The sequence below is a fragment of the Candoia aspera genome, chromosome 4 (assembly GCF_035149785.1).
Source record: "Candoia aspera isolate rCanAsp1 chromosome 4, rCanAsp1.hap2, whole genome shotgun sequence".
Classification (NCBI taxonomy): domain Eukaryota; kingdom Metazoa; phylum Chordata; class Lepidosauria; order Squamata; family Boidae; genus Candoia; species Candoia aspera.
The window spans coordinates 1539591-1561521 of record NC_086156.1 but is presented as its reverse complement, the minus strand read 5'-3'; the positions used below and the strand labels follow the sequence as shown (position 1 = coordinate 1561521).

The 21931-nt window shown below is 49.8% G+C and overlaps 1 protein-coding gene across 2 annotated transcripts in view; it reads left to right on the top strand.

The window, feature by feature from the left end:
- The window catches only part of MYO1G (myosin IG), a 68350-nt gene that overhangs the window by 10002 nt on the left and 36417 nt on the right, over positions 1-21931 (top strand). The window contains exons 5-16 of one of the 2 annotated variants that reach the window (XR_010067922.1): positions 3493-3546; positions 4122-4220; positions 6107-6223; positions 8175-8381; positions 9415-9560; positions 9670-9784; positions 10774-10944; positions 12826-12896; positions 14316-14390; positions 15516-15643; positions 17133-17299; positions 18905-19027. Coding sequence is in view for 1 of the 2 variants with exons in the window: in XM_063303217.1 (XP_063159287.1) it covers positions 3493-3546; positions 4122-4220; positions 6107-6223; positions 8175-8381; positions 9415-9560; positions 9670-9784; positions 10774-10944; positions 12826-12896; positions 14316-14390; positions 15511-15643; positions 17133-17299; positions 18905-19112 (1563 nt within the window). In the remaining variant the exon portion in view is untranslated. Of the gene's footprint in view, positions 1-3492; positions 3547-4121; positions 4221-6106; positions 6224-8174; positions 8382-9414; positions 9561-9669; positions 9785-10773; positions 10945-12825; positions 12897-14315; positions 14391-15510; positions 15644-17132; positions 17300-18904; positions 19113-21931 lie in introns of those variants that run through there. The other variant, XM_063303217.1, reaches the window with a different exon arrangement.

The following is a 21931-nucleotide window of genomic DNA, read 5'->3' as shown; positions in this document are numbered from 1 at the left end:
GTCTCTTGTCCTTCCTATTCTATTGTCTTCTTCCACTTCCGCGCATAGCTTGTTTAAAAATAATTCCTTATCTCTTCTGGCTAACCTCTGGAATTTTGCATTTTATTGGGTGTATCTCCCCCTATCACTGTTGCCTTTTGCTTTCCTTCTTTCTTGGGCTACTTCTAGTGTCTCAGCAGACAGCCATTTTGCCTTCTTGGTTTTCTCTTTCTTTGGGATGTATTTTGTTGCTGCCTCCTGAACAACGTTGCGAACTTCTGTCCAGAGTTCTTCCGGGACCCTATCTACTAAGTCCAGTCCCTTAAATCTATTCTTCACCTCCACTGCATATTCCTTAGGAATATTAGTGAGCTCATATCTAGCTGATCTGTGGGTCTTCCCTAATCTCTTTAGTCTGATCCTAAATTGTGCACTAAGAAGTTTGTGATCGGAACTACAGTCAGCTCCAGGTCTTGTTTTTACCGGCTGTACAGATGTCCGCCACCTTTGGCTGCAAAGGATGTAGTCAATCTGATTTCGGTGTTGTCCATCTGGTGAAGTCCATGTATAAAGCCGTCTCTTAGGTTGTTGGAAGAGGGTGTTTGTGATGCAGAGTGAGTTGTCTTGGCAAAATTCTATCAGCCTGTGTCCTGCTTCGTTTTGTTCTCCCAGGCCATGCTTACCTGTAATTCCAGGTGTCATTTGACTGCCCACCTTAGCATTCCAGTCTCCCGTGATGAAAATAACGTCTCTTTTAGGCATGTTGTCCAGTAGGTGCTGCAGATCCTCATAGAACTGCTCTACTTCAGCTTCTTCAGCATCTGTGGTTGGGGCGTATATTTGGATCACTGTGATGTTAGATGGCTTGCCCTGAATTCGAATTGAGATCATTCTATCGTTTTTTGGATTGTATCCAAGCACTGCTTTAGCCACTTTACTATTAATTATGAAGGCTACTCCATTTCTTCTGTGGTCCTCTTGTCCACAGTAGTAGATCTGGTGGTCATTTGATGTGAGGTGGCCCATTCCAGTCCATTTCAGTTCACTGACGCCCAAAATGTCTATCTTTAACCTTGACATCTCACCAATAACCACATCCAATTTGCCCTGGCTCATAGATCTTACATTCCAGGTTCCAATGGTGTGTTGATCCTTAGAACATCAGATTTGCCCTTCACCACCAGCACCGTCGGCCGCTAGCCGTCCTTTCGGCTTTGAGCTAGCTGCATCATCACGTCTGGGGCTAGTTGAGCTCATCCTCTGTTCCTTCCCAGTAGCATTTTGACCATCTTCCGACCTGGGGGTCTCATCTTCCGATGGTATACCGACATGTCTCTGGTTGTACTGATCCATTTAGTTTTCACGGCAAGAATACTGGGGTGGGTTGCCATTACCTTCCCCAGGGATCGCACTTAGTCTGACCTCTCTGTCACGACCTTCCCGTCTTGGGTGGCCCTTCACGGTTTAGCTCATGGCATCATTGAGGTGCTCAAGCTCCAGCACCACAAGGTAACGATCCTTTGCTGAAGATCCCAAAGTTAGTAGCCCTAAATCCCCAAGTCTGTGAAAACAGAATGTAGTCTAGTGTTTTTCACACTCGGCAACTTTAAGGTGTGTGGACTTCAACTCCCAGAATTCCCCAGCCAGCCCATGCTGGCTGAGGAATTCTGGGAGTTGAAGTCCACACGTCTTAAAGTTGCCAAGTTGAAATGCTGATGTAGTCAAACCTGTTAAGGGTAATCATTTTGCAAATGGTCATGTACGGATGAATTTCCTCTGAAATGGATCTGATTGCCTGGAACTCTCGGTGGCTTAGAGAATCCCCATAATGAAAACAGGGTACGAAATCAGAATGAAATTAGTTAAAATAATAACTAAAATAAAAAGCTAAAGTTAGAATTATAGGAAATGGCACCATTATATATGTTTAATCCCCAAAGGCCCTCTGGAAGAGCCACATTTTCTCCAAGGGTCAGGCCATCCACACTTGGTTAATTTTATTCACAGGTTTCCCATTAAGTGCATGCTTATTTTGCAAAATTTCAAATTCAGGGTAAGAGCTGTGGCTGACAGCTGCAGAATAGGGGATGCTGAAGGCTGGTCTTGACTTTGTTAAGGATCTGGTTGGGAAGAGCAGGCATCAGGGTCTGATGAACTGAAGGACATGAATGATAAGTTGGGTCTCCTGATACAGAAAGAGGCAACTGCAGCCTCTTGACCCCCTTTGGGGCAGATTCTGGAGTCCCCCATCAGCCAAGATTCCCAGAACCTTTTGCAACACTTTAAAGGAGGAAATTCATCTGTAATGTATGCCCTAAATTGTGCAAAAACAAGGAAATCCCCATAAAAAAAACAAGCCGTAAATTGGCTAGAAATCCCTGCTTATGAATGACATTCTGGGTGACATCTGCCCATCAAGACCCCCAACCACACCCAGGGATTTCCTGTTCCTCAGTCTGAGCTGCTTATTTCTGAAAGAGAGTGTCTTAACTAAGTTACTGCACCAATTTTGGCCTGTGATGAGCCCCCTGCTGATCAAACAACGTCATGGCTTTGTGATTGCCCAAAATCTCAACCATTTTTTTCTGTAGAGGGCCAACTTCTTGGGCAAGCCCAACCCTAAGGGCAACCCTGAATGCTCTGCTAATCACTGGTGTGTAACTGTTTAACTCTGGTCAAGTTTACCCGTACTGGCACAGGAAGGTGGCAAGTGGGGAGAGATAGAGAATAGATCCATAAATAGGCAGATGAATCTTGGGTTCATTTTATACTGGAATCAAAGAGTTGGACAGGCTGGTGGCATGGAAGTGTCCACTGGACAGCCGCAGCTGAAAACTGAATTCGCTAACCCTAAGTTGGAAGGAATGGCGGAACAAGCAGGGGGGGATTCCAGGTAGAAGATTAAGTTATCTGAACGTCCATTCAAGTGTAGCAATTCCTCACTGAAAGCCTGGAGGGGTCCTTCAGAGATGCCCCAAGCCTTCTTCCGTCCTTAGATGATCCAATGGTCACTCCCTTCCGGAGTATTTGGATCACAGCAGCTTTGGAAGGATTAGGATCCTACCCTGGCAATCGTTATCAGAATAAAGTGTTAGCCCTCCCACTCCCCCAGGTGTAACTTGAGTTCCTGGGGTTGCCTGAACATGGTTCCAGTGTCTTCTGGTAATCCACAGTGCTCCTCCAAACGTTGCCGCCTCTTGACCGGATTGAAAGGAGCATTATGAAAAACACAGGTTCAGTCCTATTTCCATTACTTTCATGGGGACTTCAACTAAATGTCTTTTTTGCACAGCCCTGCCAATTTTCGTTTTGATCCTGTGCCCGTTTTGCAGTGGGTCTCCCTTTCTGACATCCAAAATCCAGGGGTGGTTCTGGATTAGCCCTTCACAAGGTGGGGTCTTCTATCTGGGCATCTGTAGCTGCCACGATTGTCTGTTGCCTTTGGGCTTTGGGTACTGGGGAGTCTATCAAACCAGTTCCTCCAGATGCCCATGCCTTCTCCTTCCCTTGCAGTCGCGCATCCTCAAGCAACAACCAGGTGAGAGGAACTTCCATGCCTTCTATCAGGTGAGCCAGCTTCTACAAGAGGACCCATGAGCATCATTCCTTCTTCTTGCTTTGCTTCTTGGAGCTCATCTTTGTATCAGTTGAGCCAGACAGGTCAATGTGAGGCTCTGATACTAACAGGATGGCATTTTGGACCAGCGTTGTCTATTCGGGATGCCAAAGGGCTTTCTCAGTTGGAATCAGGACCATACCACATGGGCTCCGCCTTTTCTCTGAAGCTGTCTTTTCACTCCTTTGGACATTGTGGTGCCCAGGCAAAACCCCATCATTTGTCCTCTAGGCATGGTTCATTCTGAGATCATAAACTGTTTGCTAGATCTAGGGGTGTTCACAGAGGGTAGTCAAAAAAGATTGGGACCAGGGAAATCCAGCCCCCCCTCATCCACCGAGCCCAAAGTCACTTTCTCACACTTCAACCTGTCCAGATGGGGTGGTGGTTCTGAGGATAAAATGTGGGATGATCTCATGTAATCCACCTTGAGCTACTTAGAGGAAAGGTAAGACATGGATTAAGTTAAGAAATAGATGTCCAGATGTGCAGGCTTTGATGAGGAAGATTCTTCTATTTTTGCCAGTTACTTCTTGGTGCCTCGGACGCTAAGCTGGAATCTCTCCACCTTGTTGGAGATCCAACGGCCTACAGGTTTACCAAGGAGGGTGCCAATAATAACAGGGTAAGTGCCATGCAGTTGGATCTGTGGCAAGTCATTCTGATGATAAGAAGAAGCGGGGGGGGGGGGAAGCAGGAGAGAAAATGAAAGAAAATGAAGTATATTAGAACACGGTCCCTCAACCTTGGCAGCTTTAAGCTGTGCGGACTTCAACTCCCAGAATGCCCCAGCCAGCAAAGCTAGGGATTCTGGGAGTTGAAGTCTGCACAGCTTAGAGTTGCCAAGGTTGAGGGACCCTGTATTAGAAGATAATAGAAGGACATGGGTTCTGTAAATGCCCTTTCAGTTAATCTGCAGAAATCTCAGAAGGGGTGTGTGTGTGTGTGTGTGTGTGTGTGTGTGTGTGTGTCAATGTTTGTGCTCCTGAAAATACTAGTGCTAAAAATTGGTAGAAAGACTTCAGGATTTAGTCCAAAGTGTTCAAAATCTCATATATACCCTTCTTCCCAGCCGGGAGAGAAAGTGTGTGTTGAAAAACATTCCTCATCTCTGGAGTCTTGAGGAAGCATTTGAGTTCTGGAACCCAAACAGTGTTGTATTTTCTCCAGGAGATGTGTCCAGATATAAGTGTGTGTGTGAGTGTGTGTGTGTGTGTGTGTGTGTTTGTATGCACCTGGCCCAGGATATATCATCACTCTTGTCATCCCCTGAAACCACCACTGTGTGGCAATGCTCTTTCGCTTGCCAGTGAAAAGGTTTGGATTTCCAGCTGAGGGTGGAGGCTGTGAGCACATTCAGATCTTGGAAAGCCAGGAGGAGTTCGGGGCACAAGGGAGGGAGGGTGGGATCAAGCTAATGGGGGTACAGAGTTTTCTGCTTGTCATGTGGGTGGCCGGGTGAGCCCAAAAGGCTAGTTTTCAACGATTAGCACAACTGGACTGCAACGTCTTACAATATAAGGGTGGACGTGTGCAAAAGCAGGGAAGGGGTGGTTATTTTTTCACGTCTGAAGCTGTAGAATTCTTTCTGAAAGTTGTTCCCTGTGGAGGTGAAAAGGAGGCTCCAGATCTGAGACGTTGTCTTGGACCAACCTCCCTAACAGACGCTGTTGGAGGACAGCCTGGTTAGCCTATGGGGGCCAAAAATCGGCAGGCGTCCGGCTGCACCTTTTCTGACTAAGAACCTTTTATGGAAAGGCGAGAACTTCCATAATCATGTGTGACCAGACTCCTGATTTCCTGCTTCCATAATGAGGCAGGGTGAGAAGGGATGGCTGAGAGATCTGGTACAATGGATCAAAAGAGCCGGGAGGGCAGAAATGTTTTATTCCATGCAATAAATGAAGGAAGCAGAATTCCAGTCTTCCTCCTGATTGCCACGGGCCATAAAGCAGTTTGGGAGCCCTGCTTCCCCCAGCAGCCACAGCTAGGTAGACCCCTTTATTATTTCAAAGGTGTTATTAAACCTCAGTGCAAATGTCAGTTAAGATTTGAAAGGGCATCCACAGGGGCATTTGTTCAGTTTGCATTTTAATGTGGGCTTGCCTACACTGGACTCCATGCCTTAATGCAAGCACTGAAACATGGTTATCCGTGGATCCTTGCATTCTTCATGCGATGCAGTTTGCTCATTTAAAAAAAACACAGCCAGAGATGTGCTCCGTCAGGGAAAGCAGCAACAGATCTGTGTGTATGAGTGAAAATAAGATACAGACAAAAAGGCATGCAAAAGGGCATGCCCTGAAACAGAATGACCTAGAAATTCAGGATCTGTTGAGCCCCAATGCATCAGTTTAAACAGGCGTGGGCTGAATGCACCCAAGTCGGTTCCCAAGCAGCTCTCAGGCCGCCTCGGGAACATCCAGAAGGGACCTGATTCATTCTCATTCTTATTTTACCCCCTTCCACTTCTTCCCTACCCACCTGCCGTGTGCCCTGCTGCCTCTACAGTCTTCAGACAGTGAGAAAACCAACTATCAAGCTGTGGTGGATGCCATGAGAGTGATCGGTTTTACTTCCGAAGAGGTTGATTCTGTGCAGAAGATCCTGGCAGCCATTTTACACCTGGTAAATTACATTTATTTTATGCTTTACTGGTCCGCCCTTTGAGGTGGGTCAGGTCAGGAAGCAGATACCACCTGAAGTACTAGAACACGACTTTATTGTAATAGGGTATTATAACAGAATCTTGAAAGCTGACAGGGATTCCTTCTCTCCTTTTATATGAAAGAGAATCAAGACAAGACAATTTTGAGTTTCTTCCTCACTCCTTCCTGTCTAACCGGGCTAAGCTAATGCTTACCCTAATGGTTGCTGAATTCCTTCTACAACCAAGGGTGTCTGCAGAGTGTCTACAGAGTCAAGATGACAGCTTAAATTCTGCAGTCACAGCTGATATCTATCTATCTATCTATCTATCTATCTATCTATCTATCTATCATCTATCTATATCTATCTATCTATCTATCTATCTATCTATCTATCTATCTATCTATCTATCTATCTATCTATCTATCTCCTACAGACACCTCTAGAAATTGCCAGAGTGCTCAGTCCCACCAAAGGCAGCCTTTACAGTATTTGAAGGACTTCCAGTTAATGCTCCAGAGCCTTAGAGAGGGAGCGAGACCCTGCCTCAAAGTTGTCTTTGTATTTCTTATATTCCTAATTTGCCAAACAACAGGATCTTTTAGAACTATTGGCAACATAATATATGGCAGCCCAGAAAAAACATAGTAAAAACATATATACTGTAAATTTCAATTCATATATCAATTTAAATGATCAGATAAAGAGTTAGCAGAGCAGGGACAGAAATAATTTAATCCGGCTATCCTGTGTGAGGAAGGAGTCTTTGAATTACAGCAATTACTTCCAAATATACGTCTATTCATTTGACTTCACGCATCTCTTCCTTTTCCAGGGTTTTTTATGGGGGGTACGGGATCCAAAGTGTGATTCAGTGTCTGAACAGACTGGGTAGATCAGAATCATGACTTCAAGGCAAAACCCCTCAAAACATCCTAAGAATTCTCCCAGTTTATGGGATTTTCTCCCATGTTCTTGTTTATTGGGTCACTGGAGTCAATGAGCAATAAACAAAAATAAACAAGAAGAAAGCGATGAAAGCTCAGGTGAACATTTTCAGAGTCTTAAAAAACCTGCCTTTTGGGGATGAGACTCCCCCTGCCCCTCCTCCTCCTTCATCATCCATCTTCCTCCTCCCGTTCTTCCTTCTTGTCCTCCTCTTTTATCATCATCATCATATTTCTCCTCCTCCTCCTCTCCTTCATTCTTCCTCCTTCTTCCTTTCCTTCCTCCTCCTCCTCCCTCCCTCCTTCTTCCTTCTTTCTGCTTCTCCTTCTCCTTTCTCCCTTCTCCCTTCTCCATCATCATCATGGTGATGCATTCATGGTCTTCTAAGGGCTTTTCCAAACTACCATGTGTTGAAGACCTCTCCACTCACCCTTGAGTTGGTGGAAAACAATATGAAATGTTTTGTTCCCCTGATTGACCCCTCTCCTGCTTCAACAGACTGTTCCCAGTCCCTGCCAGGCCTCTGACCGCCCACCAACTGTTTGGTTGACGAAGCCCAACAGATTTTGGTCCTAGTTAGCAACCCTTGCAGACATATTTTGATTTCATCGCAGGTTCCAAATTAATGAATTTAATCTGGAAGCTGTACTACTTCAGCCAGATTTTGCATACCCTGAGGCTGTTCCTGGAGGGTATCAGGATAAAAAAGGAAAACACCCCTTTAACACTGATACGGCTAAGGACAACTTAAGGCTTATGGTTAGAGATGAGATGAAGACAATAAGATAACATTATGGGGACGTGGTAGGAAAAGAGGCTGTCAGGATAGGTTTGGGCCATGGTTCCATGCTAGTGGCCTTCTGGAAGGATAGCGACCTCCTGTCCTTCAGGGAAACCGAGGTCTCTGGAACATGGCTGTCCAGGGAGGGGGCACCACTGCTGTTTGATGTCTGATGGATCCTTTTTTCCACTGAATTTCCAGGGCAACGTGGAGTTCATCTCCCCCGGGGACGAGGTGGACGTAGGGAACCCCCAGCTGGTTTCCTACCTTGCGGAATTGACTTCCACGGAGCCTGAGAGCCTCCTTAACACACTCCTGTATCGCACGGTGGCTGCCGGGGGTGGGGAGGTAATCCAGAAAGGCCACAGCTGTGATGAGGCCAACTACGCCCGGGATGCCTGCGCCAAGGTAACCCCAGTGCTCGGCTGGAAGGGACTTCTTCCTTGGCCTGATGTGGCTTTGGGGTGATGGAACGGTCACCAAACAGCCAGCTTGGAATGGCGGCCGAGATCTTTTCTTTCCTGTGGAAACAGAGACCGCTGTGACCTTGGAAAACTTTTCGAGGAAGCTTGGAAATAATAGCAAAGGGGTGGGTTGGGGGTTTTTTAATGACCAAAGTTTGGAGATGGGCTGTTCCCAGGGAGATGGTAGCTGCAGCCATGCCATCCGTGAGGCATGCAAAGGGGGTGGGCTTCGATCGTGTGGTTGCAGCTGCGGTCTCAACTGTTTTGACCCTCCCCGTAGGCACCCTTGGCGGGAGATATTAATAGCCAAGAGGTAAGAGGGGGCTCCGTTGGCATCTCATGAACCACAACTTCGGCCAGGTACCACGAATTCAGGGAAGGGAGGACTCCAAGTGTTCCAAGAGGGTCTGCCTTAATTACAGGTAGTCCTTGCTTAACGACCACAATTGGGACCGGAATTTCAGTTGATAAGCGAAGCGGTTGTTAAGCAAATCTGACCCAATTTTATGACCTTTTTGGTGGCGGTCATTAAGCGAATCACTGTGTGCGTTAAGTGAACCATGTGGTCGTAAGCGAATTCCCCACTGATTTCGCTTGCCAGAAGTTGGCCACAAAGGTTGAAAATGGCGATCACGTGACCACGGGATGCTGCAATGGTCATAAATGTGAACCAGTTGCCAAGCACCCAAATCATGATCTTGTGTCCACAGGGACACTGCGATGGCCATAAGTGTGAGGACCTATCACAAGCAATTCTTTTCAGCACCATCATAAGTCTGAACTGTCGCTAAACAAATGGTTGTTAGGCGAGGACTACCTGTCGTTCTCTATAAATGGGGCTGGGAAATTCCTCTTCTAGGTTCCAAGATTCTGCCTGTACCTTTAGTTCTAACACTGATGATCCCTTCCTGAGATCTGGAGTGTTGTTCCTCCCCAGCAAAATGACAATGCAGCCTTGTCCCCGTGTTCATCTCCAGGCTATTTACGAGAGGCTTTTTGGCTGGATCGTGGCCCGCATCAACACAGTCATTGAGGTCAAGAACTACAACGCCCGAATCCACGGCAAGAATACCGTCATTGGCGTCTTGGACATTTACGGCTTCGAGATCTTCGAGAACAACAGGTAGAAGACACACGGGGGGTGGTTTGGATGGCCCCCGGCGGGCCCGCGGCTGGGCTGTGCTGGACAGCCGGGCGGTGGCGCTGAGCCTGCGGGCCCCCTTCTATTGCAGCTTCGAGCAGTTCTGCATCAACTATTGCAATGAAAAGCTGCAGCAGCTGTTCATCGAGCTGATCCTGCAGCAGGAGCAGGCGGAATACCAGCGCGAGGGAATCGAATGGCAGCACGTGAGTCCCTCTGGCGCCGATGCCACCCCAGAGACCCTCCAAAGTGGTTTTCCGTCCGAAACTAATTTTTTTTCATACAACAGGAGGAGGGGGCCAAGGATCACACTTGGACCTGGAGCTTTGCCTATAGAGCACGAAGTGGGTTTTCAAAACTTCAGTGGAAACAAAGGGAAATCAAATGCTGTCTTTTTCCTAGCCCCACACGTTAGTTCTTAAACTGCAACTCCTGCAGAGTCTTGCTAAAAGCCCTTTGTGGCTCTCTAGAGCAAGGTTTCTCAACCTTGGCAGCTTGAAGAGGTCTGGACTTCAACTCCCAGAATTCCCCAGCCAGCATGCAGGTAGAAGCAGAGCATGCTGGCTGGGGAATTCTGGGAGATGTTTGTGAAGTGTTTGTATTATTTTCTCAGATTGTCAGCTGCAGGAATTACCATTTTTATGGCAGGTGGAAAATAGGACGCATCTCCGGGCTTCTGTACGTGTTTTTAATAGGGAGCTGCAATCCGATACTTCCACAGGTCCATAATTTATGCATTGCTCAGCCCTGAGCATCCCCAAAGATTGGTAGATTAGCATGTTACTCATCCCCCCAAAATGATAAAATAATAAGGTGGAAAGAGTTATGAGGACTGGATGCTGGTGTCTCTTCACAAACATCCATACATTACTGCTGTTCCCCCCTGGGGTCAGCAGTGTTATTCACAGTGCAGGAAAGTAGAATCAACAAGAAGATTTCATTTTATTTACTTATTTCAAATGTTTTTTTAGATGGCCAGCTCAAAGTAGTTTGTAAAGGAAAAAAGCATAAAGCAGTGTTTCTCAGCCTTGGCAACCTGAAGATGTATGGACTTCAACTCCCAGAATTCCCCAGCCAGCATGGCTGGCTGGAAAATTCTGGGAGTTGAAGTCCACACATCTGCAAGTGGCCAAGGTTGAAAAACACTGCTTTAACAATTCCCTTGCCAAGGAGTGCCTCTGCCTTTTCTCGACAGATTGAATATTTCAACAATCAAATCATTGTTGATCTGGTGGAAGAGCCCCATAAGGGCATCATTGCCATCCTGGATGAAGCTTGCTTGACTGTGGGGAAAATCACCGATGCCCTTTTCCTGGAGAGCATGGATGCCAGGCTTGGCAAGCACCCCCATTACACCAGCAGGAAGGTAAGAGGGCCGTAGGAGCCCTGTCCCAAAAAGAAGATAATCTGAGCATCCTCTTCCACCTGGCCACGGATGCAGGGAGTAATGCAGCAATTGCATACTGGATGGTATTTTGTTTTTTCGAAGCAATCTGGGTGACCCTGGAGGGGCACTGGAGATTCTGAAATTTAAAGAAGGCGTCAGTGTCGTTAGGACCAAGGGCGTCCACTGGGAGGAAGGGGGAGGCCATAGACATCATGCGTGTTATGACTACCGTAACCAGACGTCCAGACGTTTATAAATATTTATTTATCTCATAATAAATTTATTATTTATTTATATTTATAAAGGACAGTCCTCTATTTCAGCAAGCTGTCCTTTAGATTTATTTATTTTTCAAAAACTCACTTTGTCCTTTATTTTGGCCATTTAACTTTTACCGTACCAGTGGTGCCACGCAATGTGCCGCCTTTCCCATTCATGGGGAAAATATGGAAATGGAATTGTCTTTTTTAAAATAAATGTACAGGTACGGTCCGATTGTAGATATTTTTATTAGAATATGCGTTTTTGTAAAGTTTTTCGTGGTGTTGCTTTTGAATTTTCCTTTGTAAAGCAAGGTTATAAACATAAACAATTATTTTTTTTTATCCTTATGAAACTCTTTCCGATATGCCCCTTTTTCAGGCTTGCGCTTTATTTTTTCCAAGAAAAGAGGGTCACCATAGTTATGATACATGTGTGAGCATTATGGCTTTCACCAGATGCCTTCTGGTCAGGGCATCCAATATTTCTCGAGGCTGGAGAAGCCACGTGACTTGCACGCCCTGGGAACTGACGGCACATTAGGAACAAGGATACGAGATAGTCTGTTCCTCTGGGCTGCCGAAGGAGAGATATGGGCTTGAATGCTTCCCTACATTTCCCTGTTGTGTTTCAGTTTTGTTTTGTCACTTTCCTACAGAGAAGCCCAAGTGATTAATGTCAGCCCTTCAAGGTAAGCCAGATCAGGAAACAAATTTCTCAAGAGATACTACAGGTAGTCCTTGCTTAACGACTATTTGTTTAGCGACCATCCAGAATTACAAGGGCGCTCGAAAAAAACCTTACAACCATTCCTTGCGCTTACGACCATCGCCACATCCCTGCAGTCACATGATTGCGATTAGGGCACTTGGCAACCGTCACACATTTACGATGGTTGCAGTGTCCCGTGGTCACATGATCGCCATTTTCGACCTTCCCAGCCGGCTTCCTATAAACAAAATCAATAGGGAACCACATGATTCGCTTAACAAGCACCGCAAAAATGGTCATAAAATTGGGGCCTGATTCGCTTAATGACCACATCACTTAGCGACCTAAATTTCAGTCCCAATTGTGGTCGTTAAGTGAGGACTACCTGTAGAACCCTACTTTATTGATAGAAGTTGGAGGAACAGACTCTTTGAAGGCTGGCCGCATTTTCTCTTCTCTCCCTCTTATCCCGAAGCGGAGTCATATTGAGTTTCTTTCTGACGTGTTCTTCGCTTCCGGGGGTTCTCGCCAGATGGTCACCCAGCTACAGTCTGGAAGCACTTTACATTCCTAGCTGATGTGGCTGTTCGGATTGTTTGGATCCTAAATCACAGAGATGGAATCCTTAGCTTGTTTGCTAAGTCCTCAGTAGAGTTTTTCAAACCCGTCTGGCGCCCCCTTTGGAGGCTGAGTTTGGGGAGCCCCCAGCTTAAGCGTTAACCCCGGGCAAATTGGCAATCTGAGTGGCTAAGATTAACGCAAGGCGAAGTGCCAGGACATCCACCTGAGGTCTTCTCCGCCACGTGAGAGCAGGTGGGCTTCAGTGGGAGAAAGGCCACCTCCACCCCCACCACCCCACCTTGACCTTCGGCTTGTGTGTTCCCACAGCTCGATTCCGCCGACAAGTCCATGGAGTACGGACGCGATTTCCGGATCAAGCATTACGCAGGAGACGTTACGCAAGTGGCTTTTCTTAATCCCTTTTCCCTCGCTTCCCCTGGCTGAGGAAGCATGCTGGCTGGGGAATTCTGGGAGTTGAAGTCCACCCCTGCTGGCTAGGGAATCCTGGGGGTTGAAGTCCACCCATCTTCACGTTGCCAAGGTTGAAAAACACTGTCCCCCTGTCTCCCCCACTCTGCCCACCCCAAGGGCACTGGATGGGTGAGTGCTAAAGCGGTCGTGTTTCTTGGAAAGCTGCCCCTGCCAAATGGGGTGCCAGGAGCAGGAAGTGGGTCAGGAAAAAGCAGTCCTGTCCGCGTGCAAAACTTCTTCCCCGTGCGTGACTCAGGGCTGGAAGTGGGAGGCCTGACTCACGGCAGGCAGCCCCAGCAGGGAGTGTGCGCGCAAGGGATGAACAGCGCACGAACCGGCTCTGGCAGAAACCGTGGGTGCCGAATGGCCCACGCTGTACCCGCCTCTCGTGTCCCCTCCTCTGCCATGACATGCTTCACAGCTGCTCACCCACCTTCCCCGACTTGACCCCTTCCAAACGGATGGGGACCGCAACTCCCAAAATTCCTAGCCAGCCTGGTCCCAAGCAGGAGAGTTCTGGTGGCTGTGGTCTCAGCCCATCAGCCATAGATGTTGTTGGCTTGGTGTGGCACGTTGTTGACCCCAGCCACGGTGACTTTATTCAGTTAACCAGTGTTAATGAATCTTGGCTTATTGCAATGTCAAAGATTAGGCTTGTTCTTTCACTGAGCAAGGCAGGGTGCAGGTCCCTCCCACGTGAGAGTCTGCCGTATGCGTGCAGGTAAGACACCTGCTGTGCTCTTCAGCGAGGCTTCCCTATCGAGCTTAGCAAACGGGTGGTGTTCCCTAAAGGATGGACACATCACACCTGAAATCCCATTTAGTAAATCACGCTGGCTGAGTTCCAGTCACATCGCAGTGCCCAAACCAACATGTGACGACAAAGCCTGAATTCCCCCCACATGCTGACGTGAACCTTTCCAACTTTGGGGCGTTGTGCGAACTGCCCATGTTGGAGCTGTAACTGCAGAGCAGCGACCAGGCCACCTGGGCGGTGTCTGGAAGGGTATCAACAAGAGAGCGTTTGGGGATGGGTGTGGTTGGGGGTTCGGAAGCCATCTTTCTGGGGTGATCCATGGTTTGCCCTCCAGAACGAGCCCCGATGACGTCCCACGCCTTGTGATGTCATTGCAGAAACGACATCAGTGATGTCCTTTGGATCAGTTGCCACGCATCATGACGTCACCTTTTGAACAAAAGAGCTTTTGCAAAACAAGCTGGTTTTTGCACAGCTTTTGCAAAAAACATCCTTTGCATCTTTTGAGCAAGCGCATTGTGGTGCACAGGATGACACGTACCTTCCACCTTGAATGGCTGCTCATGGCCTCTCTGAATCTGGGTTGCAGGTATTCTGTGGAGGGATTTCTAGACAAGAACAAGGACACCCTTTTCCAGGATTTCAAGCGACTGATGTATAACAGGTATGTCAGGCTGAGCTATTGGGAAAAGGCTGGATTTCAAGGAATTGGACAGGTTGGCCACTGGCCTCAGTGTATCTTGGCTGTGTGAAAGCAGGTCTCTGGGTCTCAGCATGGAGGAGACGGGGGAAGAGGGAACCCCCCCGGAACAGGTGGCCAACCAGTTGGATGCCCTTCTGCACTTAACTAGCTCTCAACCCCCTTAACAGCCAAACACAGCAAAGGAGTCTATGGCAAGTTTTAAGGCCAAGAATTAGGGGTCTGAGTGCAGAATCTTGAGAACTGAGACTGGCACCCTCCAGCCCCCCTTCATTAGCGAGTTCATTAAAGCAGGTCTCTGTGAAGCTTCTGAACCTCTTTTCCCCCAGATTTTGCAGGGTGAGCTAAAAATCTGTTTCTCTGCTAAGCCATCTGCTGATTGTTTGTGTCCAGAGACCCGCTCGGTCCTGGCACAGTTCCTCTCACCAGCCTTTGGTTGAGCTCAAAAAGGGAAGCAGGGTTGGGCCTGGTTATATTTGGATGGGAGACTACCAGGAAGGCCTAGATTTGCAGGCCAGGCTGGGAACTTGGAAAATCATGCTACAGAGGCCAACTGCAAACTGCTGGAGTAATGCTGCCTGGAAGACAGCACCAGGGATCGAGTACTACTTTTTTAAATGGCCTTTCCAGGTCCAAGTCAGTTCAGAAAGTTGCTTGGCATAGAGGGCTAGCCTCCAAATGCATTGGACTACAATTTTCATCATCCAACACCAGCATCTGGTGGGGGAGAGGGCTCAGCCTTAACCTAGATGGGATTTGAAAGCCTTCAGAGATAATGCCTGTCGCCCAATACCACCTCGCATGCCCCAACAGTGGGTGGACCTACAGGGGTACCTGCAAGGGGTGTGTGTCAAAAACTGCAAATGGCGGCCACAATCATCTAGTCCCAGCTGCCATCTTGACTTTTTTGACCCTCCTGCAGATGCCCTTGGCCTGGAGCAAGGGCCAAATGTCCAGCTGGTTTGCTTCAAGTGATTGCGGGGGGCAACAAAAGGGGCTTAAGCAGGGGGCTGAAGGAGAAGAGAATGCTGGCAGGTGGGAACAGTGGCTGCCCCGCCTCATTCCCTTTTGGGGTCTTTCCCAGCACAGACCCCCTCCTCCAGGAGATGTGGCCCGAGGGCAAACAGAGCATCACAGAGGTGACCAAGCGCCCCCTGACGGCTGCCACCCTCTTCAAGAACTCCATCGTGTCCTTGGTGGAGAACCTGGCTTCCAAGGTATCTCAGATCCTCCTCCTATGGCACTGGGGGTCATTTGGCCCCCTCCCCTGCTTTGAAGTATGCCCGGACCGCTGCTTGCCTCCTGTCCTCCATGACGTCAACATACTTCCCGGTGTTGGGCAAAGGCAGCTGGACACCTGGGCCCGCTTCCTTCCCTGTGCAGGCAAGGTGCCGTCTCCGGACCTCCCTCTTTCAAGCCCCACTTTTGGTCCCGTGAACGCGGCTCCGAAAGAGGGAGCCTGGGGAGAACAGGCACCGGAGGACCTCAGCTGCCTTAGGGTTGGCCCCAGGGGTCCGGCTCGGTTCAGGAAGGCGTTGGGGCTGGCTCCCCTCGCCTCCTGGGGCTGCTGCCAGACGTGACGGGAGCTAAAATTAGCGGCCTGGGAGGGGAGCACAGATGGTGCCCTCTGCATTGCTGGTGCGCTATAAATAAGCCACTTGGGGATGGTTATTATTTTTTGTTTCAAATGGCTTATTATGCAATGCCTCCATAAATACAGAGGGAGCGAGGAATCGTGGCGTTTCGGCTCGGGCATCCAGCCCCTGCCCAGGGCAGGCATCCAGATCCAAGCATCTCAGACGGATGGTGGTCCAGCATCCGCTGGAACACGTCTAATGAAGGGGACACCCCGCCCCTTCTGACTGCTAGGGAGTTTTTCTTGACATTCAAGTTTCTCATCCCCCCGCCCCCATCTCTTCTTATGGGGAGATGTTCCCCGTTCTCGGTCTCTCCTCGTAAGACTTGGTGTTCAGTTCCCTGATCCCCCCCGGGGCTCTTTTCAATCCCAGTTTCTCAAAACAGGGCGCTCAGGGCTGGAGACAACACGAGTCTCCCCGCTCCCAGTTTTACCTCACAACATCCCTGAAAGGTAGAATAAGGTGAGGGAGATGAACCAGGGTCACGTAGAGAGCCACCCAGACTCATTTCAGGGCCGTCCAGATTTTTCTACAGAGCAAAACACCAGACCGTGTTCCAGTGCTGGCTGGTGAGACTGGGGCATCTGTGGAGGGCAGGGGGTCCACATTGGCACGATGGTGGATTGTGACATTCGGTCCGTCCACCTTGCCAGTTTTGGTCCCCACCACCCCCACCCTGGAGGACCCTTATTTGAGGTGCCTGTCTTCAGTCTCAAGGACGCTGCGAGAAATCCCCCGAGAATATACTGTATTCTGGGGAATGGGCTGCCAAGGGTGAAAGTTTTCTTGCAGGGGAAGAATGAAAAGCTTCGGTGTGATCCTGCCTGTGCCAACTTGGAGCTGAGTCCTGTTGAAAAAGGGGGCTTAGGGACCCTCACACAGCGTTGCCCCCTTAGCGAGTCCTGCACAATTCCAAGGCTGGGGGTTGGTGCCGCGCAACCCAAGGAGAGCTGCTGCTCTTTCGAGCTGGAAAAGACATTGGAGGCCATGGGAGGGAGGGCTCATCGAGGGTGGGAAGGGGCGCTGGTCCTCCGGCAGCCTCCACCTGCCTCCTTCCTCCCCTCCACAGGAGCCCTATTATGTCCGCTGCATCAAGCCAAACGACCAGAAATCGCCGCTGGTCTTTGACGGGGAGCGCTGCCGTCACCAAGTGTCGTATTTGGGCTTGCTGGAGAACGTGCGTGTCCGGAGAGCCGGCTTTGCCTACCGGCAGCCCTACAATCGCTTCCTGCTCCGGTAGGCCGCCGTAGGGTCTTTCCACACCCCCAGGAGAAGAAGAAATGCCCAGGGAGCCATCTAGGGCAGCCTCTGGGGCTCTCTGGGCCTGCAGGCTGCTAGCTCAGCAGGGGGAAGGAGGGTGGCAGGCAGGCCCAACAAATCAGAGCCAACAAACCTGGCTGAGCATCACCTTGGTATACAGGTAGTCCTTGCTTAACGACCACAATTGAGACCAGAATCTCAGTTGCTAAGCGAAGCAACCATTAACCAAATCTAACCCAATTTTATGACCTTTTTTGCGGTGGTCATTAAGTGAATCACTGTGATTGTTAAGCGAACCACATGGTCATTAAGCAAACCACGCAGTTCCCCGTTGACTTTGCTTGCCAGAAGCTGGCCGGGAAGGTCGAAAATGGCGATCCCGCTACCACAGGATGCTGCGACGGTCCTGAATGCGAACCGGTTGCCAAATGCCCAAATTGTGATCTTGTGAACGTGGGGACACTGTGACGGTCATAAGTGTGAGCACCAGTTGCAAGTCAGTTTTTTAGCACCATTGTAAGGCTGAAGCGTCACTGAACAAATGGTCATTAAGTGAGGACTACCTCTAAACATTTCATAGATGGTTTGGCTCCTTTGGAAAACGCTGGAGGAGGAGAGTGCAAGGCACACGGCCTTTAACCAGTGACGTGACTGGTCAAGGGGGCATAAGGCTGACCAACTCAAGAAGTGGGCCTTTGGTGCCAACGTGAGGAGTGGGTGGGGGGAGAAATGGGACTTCGGCTGTGAAGAAGCCCTGGGAAGGGGGCAACCCCAAGCTGGGCTTCTTGAGGGGGTACTGAGGAAGCAGTTCAGCTGCCTCTGAGAAAGGGCACTGAAATGCAGCACTGAGTGTGGGAATAAAATCACATTATCTCCTTCTCCCACCCAGCTTTGGATCAGGTCGTGTGCCACAGTTAGGACCCTTTTTCCCTCCTCAAGTCACCCTGCTGGAAGCAGAACTTTTCAAAACTTCTCCCTGCCTCCCCACCCCACTTGCAGATTTGAAAAAATGTACAAGAATGTGACTAGATCCCCAGGGGACCAGGTTCTCCTAAACGTCCATCAACCTTTTCCCCCTCTGCCCCCCAGCAACCACCCCAAGGTGAAAGAGGACTACGGGCCCTCCAGAGGCCTCCAGGCTGGCTCAGAAGCAGCGGCCCCGGCAGGAATCTGTGGGGAGGGAGGGTCGGGTCAGCGGGGCCTTCTGTGACCCAAGATTCCAAAGACTGGGTTGGGGCACACAGCAGAAAGAAGCGATTCAGCTCCAAAGGGGCCAGTCCTGGCTCTCAGCCGGGCTGAGCTATAACCCTCCTCTTTGGTCTGCTAGCCTCTTCCTTGCAGGGTCCTGCAGATGGTTTGGTTTGGTTTGTTTTTCAATGGGGAGAAGCCTCGAACACACAAGCCCTGCTAGATGTGGCAGGTGGGCAATCTGAGCTCTGTGCCTCCATGCCTCCTGCCGAGGAGTGGACGGCTTTGCTGCCTTGGAGCCGCGATGCAGCTCTAGAGCCTCAGCTGGTCCTCTGAAGGCCCGCGTGGCCCGGCCAGGGCAGGCCGGCTCTCAGCCCCTTCTCCCTGGCCCAGGTACAAGATGACCTGCGAATACACGTGGCCCAACCACCTCATGGCCTCCGACGGCGCAGCCACCCGGGCCCTGATGGAGCAGCATGGCTTCCAGGACGACGTCGCCTACGGCCACACCAAGATCTTCATCCGCACGCCCCGGACCCTTTTCGCCCTGGAACAGGAGCGCGCCAACCTGATCCCCATCATCGTGCTGCTGCTGCAAAAGGTACCGAGGGACTCTGGGCAGGTGCGGCTCACCTGTTGCTGGGAGGGGGCCGCTTGGCCGGGTCTCCCGTCCCCAGGGAGGCCGGGAGCCAGACCCTCGGTGAAAGCCAGGGTTGCTGGCTTCCAGGGGAGCCGATGAGCATATTTCGCTGCGCACAGAATTCCTGGCCGCCGACCCTTCGGGGCAGATGACACCCTGAGGAAATCGAGCTTTACTGTTTTTGTAAAGCTGCAGTAACAGGCGGAGACGGCACTGGTCACGCTTTGGGATGACCTCTGGCGTGGGCGGGGCAGTGCATCCAGCCTTGCCCTACTTGATCTCTCGTTAGCTTTTGATACCATCGACCGTGGGATCCTTGTAGATCGGCTCAGAGGATTGCGGGTGGGCGGCATGGCGTTGTGCTGGTTTGCCTCCTTTCCTCAATGTCAATTCCAGTTGGTGGGGATTGGGGAGGAGAGATCCTGCGACTTACGACCATTTCTTTAACGACAGTCTGAAGTTACGACGGCCTCAGAATGGGTGCTTTATGGCCTGTAAAGCACTTCCAAGCGTCACAAAATATCACACACACCCCCACAGTCACATGATCGCATTTCGGGCACTTGGCAACTAGTGTGCATTTATGACTGGTTGCAGCGTCCCACGGTCATGTGAACACATTTTACGTTTTTTGCCATTTTCCTGCAACAACGCCCACTGGGGAATCTGGGTTCACTTAACAACCCATGATTCACTTAACAACAACCATAAAAATAGCCGTAAAATCAAGTTTGGCCATGTGGTGACTCAACTTATGGCCACAGCGACTTATGATGGAAATTCCAGTCCCAATTGTGCTTGTAAGACAAGGATTGCCTGTACTGTCTTGGGTGCCGCAGGGGTGGGGGCTCTCTCCGTTCCCGTTCAGCATCTACGTGAGGCCGCTGGGTGAGCTTGTCCGTCGCCATGGGGCGAGGTGGCCTCAGTATGCTGACGATGCCCAATTGCACCTCTCTGCCCCTGGCGACTTAAGCGATGCTGTGGATGTCCTATCCCGGTGCCCGTGGGCCGTGGGGGTCTGGATAGGGAACAACAGGCTTCAGCTGAACCCTGGCAGGACTGAGGGGCTCTGGGGTTTGGGGCCCGCCGGTTCCAGGACTATGCCATCTTTGGTGCTGGATGGGGTGGCACTGCCCCAAGCAGACCCCATGTGCAGTTTGGGGGTCCTCCCAGACTCACAACTCCTGCCCAAAGAGAAGGTGGCAGTCATGGCTAGGAGGACCTTTGCACAGTGTTGTGTTGTGTGCCAGTTGTGCTTGTTCCTGGATTGGGAGGCTCTGCTCACAGTCACTCATGCCCTGGTCACCCCCTAGGTAGACTACTGTAATGCACTCTCCACGGGGCTGCCCTTGAAGAGTATCTGGAACCTGCAGCTGGTACAGAATGTGGGGGGTGGGCCGTTCTGTGTGCCCCTAGAAGGGCACATGTTACCCTTCTGCTTGGCGAGCTGCACTGGCTGCCAGTTTGCTTCCAGGTCCAATTTGAGGTGCTGGTTTTGACCTTTAAAGCCCTCTATGGCATGGGGCTGGGTTATCTGAGGGACCGCCTCACCCCGATGACATCTGCCCGTCCCACCAGATCCAGCAGAGGGGGCCTGCTGCGGGTCTCGTCGGCTAGGGAGCTTCACTTGGCGGGTCCTAGGAGACGGGCCTTTTCTGCCATGGCCCCCGCTTTATGGAACACCCTTCCCCCTGAAGCGAGGCTGGCCTCATCCCTTTTAACTTTCCAGAAGTCCCTCAAGACCTGGTGGTGTCATCAGGCCTGGGGACCCCGGGGGACTGGCGAAATATTGAGATGGCTCCCATGTAATTAACATCTGCTCTTCGCCTGATATTTGTTTACTTCTTTGCCTTTTATAATTTTGAAGTTTTTAATAATATTAATACTTGTTTGTATATATTGTTTTTAGCTTTGTTGTACGCCACCCAGAGTCACTTGTCTGTGAGATGGGCAGCTGTATAAATGAATGAATGAATGAATGAATGAATGAATGAATGAATGAATGAATAAATAAATAAATAAAAATGTACATTAATTTAAAAAGGGGGCCAGTCTATAATCTTGGGGTTCTCCTCTCCCCATCTGGAACCACCAGGTCACCCCCAATTGGTTCATCGTCTAAATCCAGATTTGGCAGTACAGGTAGTCCTCAATTTACAACTACAATTGAGACCAGAATCTCTATTGTAAGTTATTGCAGTTGTAAGTTGAGTCACCATGTCACGGGACCCGATTTTACGACCATTTTATGGTGGTCATTAAGTGAATCACCAGTCATTAAGCAAATCTAGCTTCCCCAATGGGTTTTTTTTTTAACCAGAAAACAGCAAAAAAGTCGCAAAATGCAATCACATGACCACGGGAAGCTGCAACCAGTTGTAAATACGAGCCGGTTGCCCAGCGCACAAAATGCAATCAGGTGACCGCAGGGTGTGTGTGTGATGTTTTCCGACGCTTGGAAGTGTTTTACAGTCTGTGAAGCACCCATTCCAAGACTGTCATAACTTTGGACTGTTGTTAAACAAATGGTCGTAAGTCGAGGACTACCTGTAGCTTATACCTCTCAGATGTCCTCAACCTGGTGCCCTCCAGATGTCATGCCTTGGACTCCCACAATCCCTTGCCAGCATTGACCATTTGAGCTAGGGATTCTGGCAGTTGAAACCCCACACAGCTGGAGGACCCCAGAGGGGAGCTGCCTTTGGGATTCCCAGATGAAAGAAACCCACGTCCCATGCACTAGGCGGGCAGCAAAGGGTGGGAGGGGTTTGTCGGCAGGG